This window comes from Cryptomeria japonica, chromosome 8 (genome assembly GCF_030272615.1).
Source record: "Cryptomeria japonica chromosome 8, Sugi_1.0, whole genome shotgun sequence".
Classification (NCBI taxonomy): domain Eukaryota; kingdom Viridiplantae; phylum Streptophyta; class Pinopsida; order Cupressales; family Cupressaceae; genus Cryptomeria; species Cryptomeria japonica.
Window position 1 is genome coordinate 272,314,593 of NC_081412.1, and position 11,727 is coordinate 272,326,319.

An 11,727-nucleotide genomic window follows, 5' to 3' on the forward strand; every position below is an offset into this window, starting at 1 on the left:
TTTCAGACTTAAGTGTTTGGCTCCATGATTGGAAAATACGATTTTGATTTAGCAAGAGTTTTGTGCCTTTTTGGGTGGATTGCCTCGTGTTTGGTGGTCACCATTATTCCCTACTTGCTGGTGTTGCTTCAGATCTGAGTCTTAACGCCATTATTGCAGTTGGATCAGCCTCCATTGTTGGCTGGTTACCTATTTTCAGACCTAAACTTTCATTACCAGCCAGCTCCAGCTTCGACGATTTTCCCTTGGGAGGGCTTTCCAAGTCATTTTCAGTCAATCATTTGACCATTTGAGGGCTGTTACAGGTCTGCAACTTCGCCATGGCTGCTTGTCTTCAGAAAACTCATCTTTTACCAGCCATACCTATGCTCCCAAGTTTGATTGTTTTCATCATCAAAACTGATTTTTATCAAGTTTGTGCATATTTTTAGATAATTGCAACATGTTTTGAGAGGTTAATTTATTAGTTCCAGGTTGTCCTCGGATTTGTGACCCCATTGTTGACTGCGGAAGGTGTCTTCAAACATAATTTTTGTGAAAACACAGCCTTTCACACCTTTCCTTAGTCACTCTTAATCTGGTATACTCCTTTGCACTATGATTTGCACGAAATTTCTAAGTATAAGGAGGTGTTAATTTCATGAAGGTTACATACCCTATTCTTATCGCATTTTGTGTTTAAATTGTTAAGATCTACCTAGAGTGTGGACTATTTTCCTAAGTTAAGATCTACCTAGAGTGTGGACTATTTTCCTGACTTCATGCTCTAATTAGCCTAAAATCATTAGGAAGTCAAGAATTCTATTAAGAATATTGTATTTTTTCCTAAGTTCTAACTTCAAGCTTCGTACAAGTGCGATGTCGAAGTCTGAATTTAAGGAAAGAAGAAAACAGCAGAAGATATTGGAGACTGGATTCTATCCAGAATCCAAGATGTCATCCAGATGGAAGGAGATTACAGATACAAACATGCATTTCTTGAGCTTGAACCTGATGTGATAGCGGATGTTCGGAGTCGGAAATCAAATTCCTTCCCCAGCATATGTAAACATTATGAAGAGTGGTATTTTTCAAGCCGTTGGATTTCCACAATCCATACAATGCAGTGAGCTTATCCTGGAGTGTGCACGATGTTATGATCCTCGCTCGCGAATGATCAAGACTCCAAAGGGCGTTGTCATTGCCTACCTTGTTGAGGATGCGATTGCTGAGGTGTGTGGAATTCCACGCGAAGCGGATATGAAGGATGCAACTAAGGATGAATATGAAGAGCGCTACACGAAGAAGATGGATGCGTGTAAGAGTATGATAAACAAAGAGTGGATGATCGAGCCTAGGCTTCATCATTCCAAGGCTCCCAAGACACTCATGTGCACAGACTTCAAAGAGGAATATAGTGACTTAGTATTCCTGCTTAAAAGAGTAATGGGGATACCGTAGGATGCAATATTCGATGGATGGATGTTCTACTTCATCCAGGATTGTCTTAGAGGGACATTGATAAATTGGTCTACAATCATAAGTGACAATCTGGACTTTCAACTGAGGAATGTAGAGCGGTCCAAGTCATTCACCATGAATTCCTACTTGGTATACCTGCTTGCATGGTTTCTTTCATACAAAGGATTGATATGCAAAGGTGAAGTTGGGAATGGGTAAGGACAATTCAGGAGTCATGAGTGCTACCCCCAGCTGAACATGTATAGAATTGAAGACTATAAGAGGGTGAACGATGTATTCACCATGTACATCACATGGATGCTGCAAGGCGGAATCCACAGAAGATTGTCCAAGGAGGCAACAGAGCTAATAGAGAAATATGGATCGTGGTATATTCAGTTTCCCACTTTCACGTACCTTAGGATTCATGGGTTTCAATCCAAACCCTACAGGCTTCCTAGGTATCCTTCCGACAGAATGATCTTGTTGGAAGTGGTGAGACAGCTTCTAAAGTTTGATTCCATTCAGAGAGAGAAGCATAGAACAAGCATGGCATTCCCTATTTCAGTTGGGAAGACGTTGGAGGTTTGTCAGTCTGCCTTAGCCGCCAGCACTGCGAGTGAGGAGCTTGCATTCTATCGATTTGCAACCTTCAAGAAAAGAGAAAGATTTGATCCAGATAAGAAAGTTGGAAGGATCAGGGGAGAGAAGTTCATCCACAAGGTAGACATAGAAGATTATTGGGCCAACCTGATGGACGAGCAAGCAGTGAAGAGACGAATGTGGTCCAGAATGTCAGTGGATTTCATGAGGAAGTGTGGACTTTTCCTCATTCCTGATCAAGTGTTAGACGACAGGGATCATACACATCCACAGTATGAGAATGAAATGAAGAAGGCAATCTTATTGCCTAATTGGTCAGAATCAGAAGAGATTGATCTGAATGTATTGATGAGAGAGGTCTTGAGTTTCTCCTAGACATGGGTGGATATTCAGATGAATAAGTTAGTTGTTATGGGTGTTTCCTTTACTTATGAAAAGATAAAGCCGGAAGAGTCTACTTCCAAAGATGATTAGAGGACTATCAGTGATGTCAAGATTCATGCAGACGAAGAGAGTCAAGCTCCCAAGAGAAGGAAAAACACGCTAGGAGGAGTCAAGGCTAGAGGGAAGAAGATTGAGGAGGTGAAGAAGAAGAAACAGAAAACTATCATTCCTTCACCACCTCTCAATGTCTCATCAACTAGGGTAATTGAAATAACAAAACAGAATAAGGAAACCCAGCAATCCAACACAGTGATACTACCAGAGAATATTCAGGAATTACATGCCACAGCAACATCTACTCTACCAAATGAGAATGATGATCAGTCGAGGTTAGTTTGGGAAATGAGATATATGATTTGACCAGAAATAATCCTGATGATGACGATGATGTTATCTCGGCATTGAGAGGGCTTGAATCGAGATATGTGTCTCGATGATGGTATGGAGATGGCCGCTATTCCTGATTGGCTGATGAGAAGTATGGAAAAGAGTAAGAAAATGATAGAGGTACAGCATATTGATAACATTGATGATTACCTAGCTAGGACCAATAAGGAGAAAGAACCCAAGAGAGCTGAGATTTTGTTGCACATAGTTAGAGATGAGACAGGAATGCGGATTGCGCAGGTTGTTGTTCCTATTGGAGGCATGAAAGCGAACATTGCTACTCCTATGGATTTCCAGATTACTTCAGTTGCCCTTGGTTGTACATCGAGAGAGCAAGAGTTTCAAGAGGTTGGTGATAACCTTAAGGCAATCAATGCTAGGTTAGATAGAGAAATTGAAGAGAAGGAGAAGTACAAATAAGAGAATATCAGACTTAGAGAGTATATTGCAGGGATAAGGCGTGAAAATCCCACCCGTATTTCCCCTATTGCAGTTGATCATGGGCTACATTCACACTATGAGGCAGCGAGAGATACACTCTCGGAAGTGGAAAATTGGATTGAGAGTACAAGAAAACAGGCGGATGATTTCCTTACTCAATTTGTCCAGGCATATGATAGGACAACAGGGCTCGTGTTTAGAATCCAGTATTTGGAGGGAGTTTGGAAAGGATTCCAGCCTATTCAGGAGAAGACTATTTCACGCCTCAAAGCTTTGAAGAAGATTCTTAATTCCACTCTGGTCAACGAGAACATTGTGCATAGTGGAGACAGATACAATTTCCATGGCTGGTATTGTTCATTAGCCGTGAAGAGATCAACTTATAAGAACGCCCAGTTGAGTTGTATGGAGATGGAAGGATTGATTCAGAACATTTAGATGAAGATACTTGCCTCAATTGAGGAATTATTGGGTGTCGATGTTAGTGATGCTAGTGGTTTACACTTAGCCGAATTAAGAGACAAGATGAAACTTATGTATTTTTGTCACTTGGACTCTTTGAAGAAGAGTCAGATAGATGACTCGGTCTATTTGTTGATTCATGTTCATAGTTCGCAGAAGCTCATGCCAGATTGGGAGAACACTTTGGACGCTTGCTTGAACTCACTGGACGTGATTGATTTGCAGCAAGATACCTTGCCTAGCATTTCCATGGAGTTAGATTTTGTATTGGCTAGATTCTTGGAATATGCTAGGAGAGAGATGCAGGGAGGAATCTTCTAGAAGATTCCCTATTTGATGACTAGGTATCTTTTTATTGGGCCATATGTTGGTGGCACCATTTTTTATGTAAACCCTAATTAACGCAATTCTAGGGTTTGTTGGCATGATCTTGGCCGTTGATCTTGTATCAATCTTGGCCATCCATTTTGTAAGAGACTCTATATATACCTCCTTGTCTCTCATTTGTAAGAGAGTTTTTGTAGAATTGTTGGTATATGTTGCAGCTATTTGAATCTAAATCATTGTTCAGTTGTTGGTGATTTTGCTCTTCAAATGTTGTCTTTGCATTCATGGTTCTCAATTCCTCTAAGTTAGATTAGAATTTTAGATTAAAATTTATTTTCATGTTTGTTAGATTGAATGAAAGATTTGTTGAATACATTTGTGTGGAATCCTTAATCCATACCACTAGCCTCTTGTCGCTGGTAAATGTGCCTTGTGTGGTCAACTGGAGATTTGAGTAAGCTTAACTTCAACTATTACGCGTCCCTTGACAAGTATCAGCTTGGATGGTGTCAACATTTGATGGTGATAGTCTGAAAATCCTTGAGTATACCTTAGACAATTGCACTAAGCTTGTGTCAATACCTGTTTGTGAGACCCTACCTAGTTAGATTCCACCAGATTTGTTCATCATTTCCTACATTCCTAGGCCTAGAATAGATTTCATGAACCCTATTCCTTTTGCCCCTTTTTTTAGTAAGAATTAAGTCCAAAGCCATATTGTTAAATCCTAAGTTGTCAGCACATCTATTCCGCATATTCCATGATCGAAGAAGATAATCCTAACATTTGCGTAAGTCCCCAAGTGAACACAGCAATTCACATTGACCATTGAGTTACCCACTGGTCAAGACCTGACATGTAGAAACCTTGGAATCATTTTAGTTGATCTTACCCTTAGCATCTAAGGTGATTTTGTTCAAGAGAGGGTAAATTACTTTGGTATTTTATTCTGAAATGTTATGTGCATAAAACACACATCAACAGTGTCCTTCCCATGAACAACACAATGGTGGCCACTGATTTTATTTTATTTTAAATTATGCTTCTCATTGGCTATCTTCAACCCCCTGCAATGTGTACAACACACTACAATGATTACCATGGCCTAGATACCATGTGACAACATTGATCTCTTCATGCTGCATTTATAACCTGCTGCCATGTATGTTTCTCCTTCCTATTGCAACCCGTGTTACAATCAACATCATTAAAATGACATGAAAAATATTATTACTTGCTGCTTTCATACAATTTGCCATGAATAGCACTTCCTATTGCATCATCAACGTAATGAAGGCCATAAAAATTACAATGTTTACAATTAATAGCAAAACAATTTTCAACCTACAACCATGCACATGCTACATCTGTGATGAAAATCCATGCAAAATACAACTATAAAAACCATCATTAAGATGCCCTTGGCTAGCCCTTACTTGCCCATACAAGTGGTATTTATTTCCTCTTCTTGCCATATCATCAACAAGTGAAACAAGCTACAGTCTACAATGTTTACAATACAATGGAATGGAAACCCAAAGATACATTGTTACAACACCCGAGAACCTGCTCATAGTGCTACCCAGGCCACCAGTTTAACTAATTTTGCTTAAAGCCTTACATCTTTGTGCAACAAATGAAAGTGCACATGCATACAACACTCGATCATGTTCTATAGTAATGCCCATGCTCAACCAAACAAAGTGTGCATGTTTTAGAACAATGGTGGTGTAGCATTTTGTGAGAGTTGTTCTCCCTTTGGAAATATTGTTTGGTGCACTTCTCTGTAATGTCCCCTGCTGGGAAACAACCTAATCTGCCCTAAAATTCTTCAATTAGAGTATGAATAATGCTTGGAAATGGAAATTGTTATCTCAGTATCCTGATGTGGGGCCTGCAACAAGGTTAGTATCACAAGATAAATAAACATATAAACCAATATTGTACAACGAGAATTCAGATTTACTATTGTAACATCCAAGATGTACATATGGAATTCCCTCTAAAATTCTATCCAACCATCTCATCATCATTATGGAGCAATAGTTGGGAGACCATACAAGGCACCTCAAGCTGTTCCACCCAGCCCAGGAGCACAGGATGACAATCTTCATCCAGCCTCACAGCCACACTTGGGGTGTCTCTACCGGCGTGGCTTCCTAGCTACTTGCGATCCTTCGTATGTACCATGTCTCCCCTCCAAAATGAGATGACCCAATGGACAAGAATCCCCAAAATTGGATACACACATAGGTTGCTACCTGAAATGATACTCTTTATCTGCTCAATGCTCGGTACTCTGAAATCTCTTGCTCTTTGATGCTGTGTGACCAGTTGTAACCTTGTCCAATCCGATGCTAATGGTTGGATAAATGCTGTCACTCCAGTCTGCTGTTATGATTGTATGATGGCAGGGTTTCAGATGTGTCACTTGGTGATTCCATGCTGCCCCTCCTTGCATTGCCGCCTCCTCCCACCTATATCTTTTTGCCCCCTTGAGGAGAGGCGACTCTTGTGGGGGGTTATGCCTCTTTGTTATTAATTACTTATTCCTTCTTGATCACTCCCTTTCATTAATCACTGAGCTTCCTTAACAACTTGCTTAATAGTGTTTGTTGATGTTAATAATAGCTGAGTTTGTTTGTGCAATTTGAATTTTGAATAGAGTATTTTCATTACTGAGCTTATTAATTGTTGCTTTGATCTGTAATGGCACCACTCATTGCTGTTGTTAACTCTTAACTGCCGCCTTTTATGAATCGAAAATTTGTGATGTGTAATGAATAAGACAAATTTTCTGTCGATAAAAATTAATAGTAATTCTCAGGCGGGGGCATAACATTCTCTTTCCCAAGAGGCTGTCCACTCATCTTTACCATACTTCGTGTGAAGCTTTTCATGTTGATTACAATACTTGCAATGAGAGCAATCGTTATTAGCTTTGCACGTACTCAAGTTAAAGAGGACCCACAAGACATAACACTAAAACTGCCATTATTGTGAAATTTGTAATAATACTATTGCATGCCCCTGCGTAGTTGCACCCCAAAGCCTCCTCTTGTATTGGCAAAGTTCAAACAATTGATGCAAGAAATTCTTGAAATTTTGATAAGTAACATTGTGCAGCATTGAAAATGAGTACATTTGACCCAACACTACAGTATGAGGCCCATAATCCCAGTGACTGAATTTGTAAGAGAGTAACCCAGGCTCAATTCCATGCTGCACTGAGACAGGCATATTTAGCAGCACATGTCAAGTAGATATTATTATCGGCGGAACAAAATACCATAATAGGAACATGCATTACGCACTACACTAGGTAGCCTGTAAATTAATGGGCATCACATAAATAACAATCACAAGTTAGAGATGGCACACGAGGCATACTACCGAGGCTGCCGACAATGTAATTTGAGTGCCAGAGGGAATGGCAATAGGAACACATCCCCCCAGGCACTTGCACTCCAAAGCTTGCTTTTGGATTGGGAAAGTTTTGTTGTATGAAATTACCGAAATTCGTTTGGGTAGAAATAAACCCCAAACTGCAGTAATTGGCCCAGAATGTCATCCCCCACAGCAATGTGCCCCAATTTATGCAAAAATAAATAAATAAAAGAAGATGTTTTGAGGATTATTTCAATAATTAGACTGTGTAAGGTGTTTGGCATTCCATATTTCTCCAGAAACTCCACTTTGCGACGTAGCACATACGCCTGTAAAGGAATTCAGATATGCTGCCACTGCGAACTTACATTGGCTTTCCAATTTTCTTAATTTGGATAAGTTATGCCCTAATTAAATTTATCCATTAAACAAAGAAACAAAAGTTCACACAAACGCTCAGAACTGGGAATAATTTGAGAGATAAATGAATACCTTGTCCACTGGAAGAGCAAAGCAGGCGATTGTCACGGCAGCTACGACGGCAACTACCAGCGCTATACGAAATACCGTTCCGCGACAAACCGCCATTTTAACAAGGAAATACACAATAAAAACTACTGCTTTAATTTGATATCTGTAAAAGAGTGCTCAAAAATTCAGCACTTTGTTCAAATCAATTCCAAACGATAATATCTATGAATATACTATGAGTTGCGCGTGGCAGTGCAGAGAGAGGAATGCTGGTTATGTTTTGTTTTTTTTTAACACCTTTTTCATCAAAATCATCATTATTTATTTTGTCGGAGTTTCTTGCGTTTGAGGAGAAGACTGGTTGATGAAGAAACCAGAGAATCAGGCCCCAGTGCGGCAAATAAAGTAGGTAGTCCACACACATTTGATTTCAGTTTATTTTCATTTTTAAATAGGTGGACCCAAAAACCTTTGTTCCGGTACTATTATTGTGAAGAGAATTATTTATTTTATTAATTTTATTAATTATTAGTATAGGTACTAGGTAAATATTATTGTAATCAATATTATTATTATTTATTTTTGTATATTTTAATTAATTGATTGTTGTAGTTTTACTTTTTTAGAGTAAATATATTTTTTAGAATTTAAAATGTAAATTAAATAATAAAATGAATTATGAGCATTTCTAGTATTTAAACAACCCCACTTCTTATTGTAATATTCATACTGTTCTTGATATTTATGTCGAGAGGCATCTACAATGACATCAAAATGTTAGTAAACAAAAATCTATTTTTGAAATAATTTGACATGCAAATGACAGGTAAATGCATGAAAAATGTCATGTTTTAATTAATGTATCAATTAATTAAAATATACAAAAAATAATAATAATAATAATGATATTGATTACAATAATGTTTACCTAGAATACCAATACTAATAATTAATAAAATTACTCCAAATAAAATAGAACCCTTGCCACTTGTCTCCAACTAGATTCACAATTGTTTGCATGTAGTTGTTTAATGGAGTTGTATTCTCAATGTTTAGTATTTTAGAAGAACATTTATTTTACAATGATTCTCTTCTATTATAAGATATCTCTCGGCATATTTTACATATATTTTTTAATATAAGTCTACTAGTTAATAATGATTTTGTATAGTTTATTAATGTTTAGCATTTATGATTAAGTGAAGGAAAAAATAGGCAATGATGTATTGATTATTATATTATTATTTTTACTAGTCACTCGATTGCACTCCTTGGAGACTTGGAGTAGATAGTTATTGTATTTATTTGGACTTGTGTGCCCATTGTATACCCTGTTTTAAATGTGATATGTCATGTATTCTCTAATTATATATCTACTGACACAACTTTACAATTTGGATTATATTTCTTTGGATGTATGTGCCTATTGTACACTCCTTTATACGTGATATGTCGTGTCTTCTTTATTTGTATATCTTTTGACACAAGTCTACAATTTGGGTTATATTTCTTAGGTGTCAAGTAATTGCTATTATTTGTCTTTCACCATTTCATATTTTTGGTTAAGAGATTCTCTTTCTAGTTGTTTTGGTATAATGGATCAACTTTGCATTCTCCAAACATAATAAAATTTTGTCATTGTGCTTGGCAATTCAATTTCAAAGAATTCAACCCTTCCTATGATGGATGTAAGCCCAAATCATTTTTTCTCTTGAGAGAAAGCTACATTTTATAAAAAAACATAGATTTATAGCATCTTGTGTAATTGTTATTGTCCTCATGGGTACTTGTCAACAAGAATATCACATGGATTACTTTCTTGGTTCCTATGATTTTGCATACCTTCTAAAGCTTTTTACCTTTGCAAAATTATCCAACACATTGGATAGATTTTTTCCATAGTGTTTATGACAAGAAGGATATGGTGTGTTACTATAGTGGCTTCAACACGTATTTAGGCATCAACCATCTAGAAAAAATAATTCAAATAGAAAGGATTGGAACATCCATGCATTAGGATTCCGAGAGCTTAGTTATCTCTCATGCCATTTTAAATTGAGAAGTATATTTTTCCCTTTGTTCATCATTGATTATGCAAGTGCAATATATTGGTTGAGTTGCATCTATCTTATCAACAAAGTAGGATAGCTTGTTTTTTTTAAAGACACTCGATAATTCTATATTGTTGTGATATAGATAGGGCAAAAATCAGTACCCTTCCACCACTATAATTATTATATGCAATTATTTTACTTTTCTATCTCAACCAAACTAGGTTGGATTTTTAGATAATTATCAATTATTTGCATTGGACTAGTTCACCCAAAATGTTCGCAAACTAAAATTTTATACTAAAAAATCACATATTACCTTGCAGTTGATGGTTGATCTTGTTTGTCAAGTAATTTCTTTATGATGGTTATATATTTGAAGTTGCCCTTAAATATTAATTTTAACTTTATTTTAGAAAAAGGTGTGTGTGTGTGTGTGTGTGTGTGTGTGTGTGTGTGTGTGTGTGTGTGTGTGTGTGTGTGTGTGTGTGTGAGTGAGTGAGAGAGAGAGAGAGAGAGAGAGAGAGAGAGAGAGAGAGAGAGAGAGAGAGAGAGATGTCTCTTCTATTATTTAATCATTTAATTTTCTTGCCTTGAACGGGGAGATCAATTATAGCACCAATGAATTTTGATCAATTAGTAAAATTAAATACATAGAGTTTTTCCAAAAAAAAAAGTTTTATTTTACATATGGTAATAGATTTGTTGATTAAATATTGTTGTAAATGAGGTAAATAATTATAATTCAAGGCATAATCAACAGTTTGATTACTATAAAAAAAATGCTTCAAAATAATCAATAACTAAAAGATGTGAATGAAATGAAATAAAAAAATTTAATGATGTCCACAAGATTGGCAAATATCAAAGTAGCAATGAGTTTTACCGTGATTTGTGAATCATAGTAGCAACATTTTGTTTCACCTAAAGAAATAGAATAAAAAAAGCTTTATAAACAATGCCCAAATTTGATAGTTGTATGGCTATTACTCATTTCAATTGTAAAATAAAATTAAAAAGAAAAAAGAGGATAAGCCCCAAGAGAAGGTAAAAAGGATGAAAATAAAAAGATTGAAACCCCTACCAAAACGGCTTGTAAGGGATCCCTATCTTAACGTTTTCCTAGTTATCGAGTATGCATTGCATCGATGCCTCAAAATGAAGCCTTAAAAATTAGGTATCGACAATCAATAATGCATCATGTCTCTATGCTCTTTTTGTTATTGCGTAAACATCATTCTAAAGGTCTAACTTTGGTGTCCCCTTAGCTTATCCATTATTAGTGTTTGGAAGAAACCAAACATCGTTATCATTGTTTTTTATTGGGTTGAGGACTCAGCAATAACTTGATGGCTCACTAAAACTATTGAGGTATCAAGGGTCACTATGATCCTGTGCTCTCTTCCATTTATCATGGGTTGAAGACAATGATAGCCCAATCTCCTGCTACACCTATTAAAGTATTAAGTCTCTATGATCCTATTCTATTGGGGTGTCAACAACCTCTATAACTTCATACCTCCTTTTCTTTCTAGTATTGGGGTTATGAGTAAGAGCACATCCTCAAACACCTCTTGTGTTTGTCAGGGTTTGATTAAGTCATCCGATTTTAGATATCCCTAAAATGTTTTGACTTCTTTAAAAATATCATTAAGATTTTTAGAAAAATATATTATCCAACAATTGATGAAATTTTCTCCTATACAACACACCA

The 11,727-nt window shown here is 36.7% G+C and overlaps 1 protein-coding gene across 2 annotated transcripts in view; it reads right to left on the minus strand.

Annotated features, from left to right (window-relative positions):
* The window catches only part of LOC131072434 (uncharacterized), a 181,439-nt gene extending 173,032 nt beyond the window's left edge, over window positions 1–8,407 (minus strand). The window contains exons 1-2 of one of the 2 annotated variants that reach the window (XM_058008580.2): window positions 8,260–8,401; window positions 7,984–8,125 (exon numbers count right to left, since the gene is read on the minus strand). In XM_058008580.2, the coding sequence (XP_057864563.1) occupies window positions 7,984–8,079 (96 nt within the window). In that variant the 5' untranslated portion in view covers window positions 8,080–8,125; window positions 8,260–8,401. Of the gene's footprint in view, window positions 1–7,983 lie in introns of both variants that reach the window. The other variant, XM_058008581.2, reaches the window with a different exon arrangement.
* Between the last annotated feature and the right edge of the window lie 3,320 nt (window positions 8,408–11,727).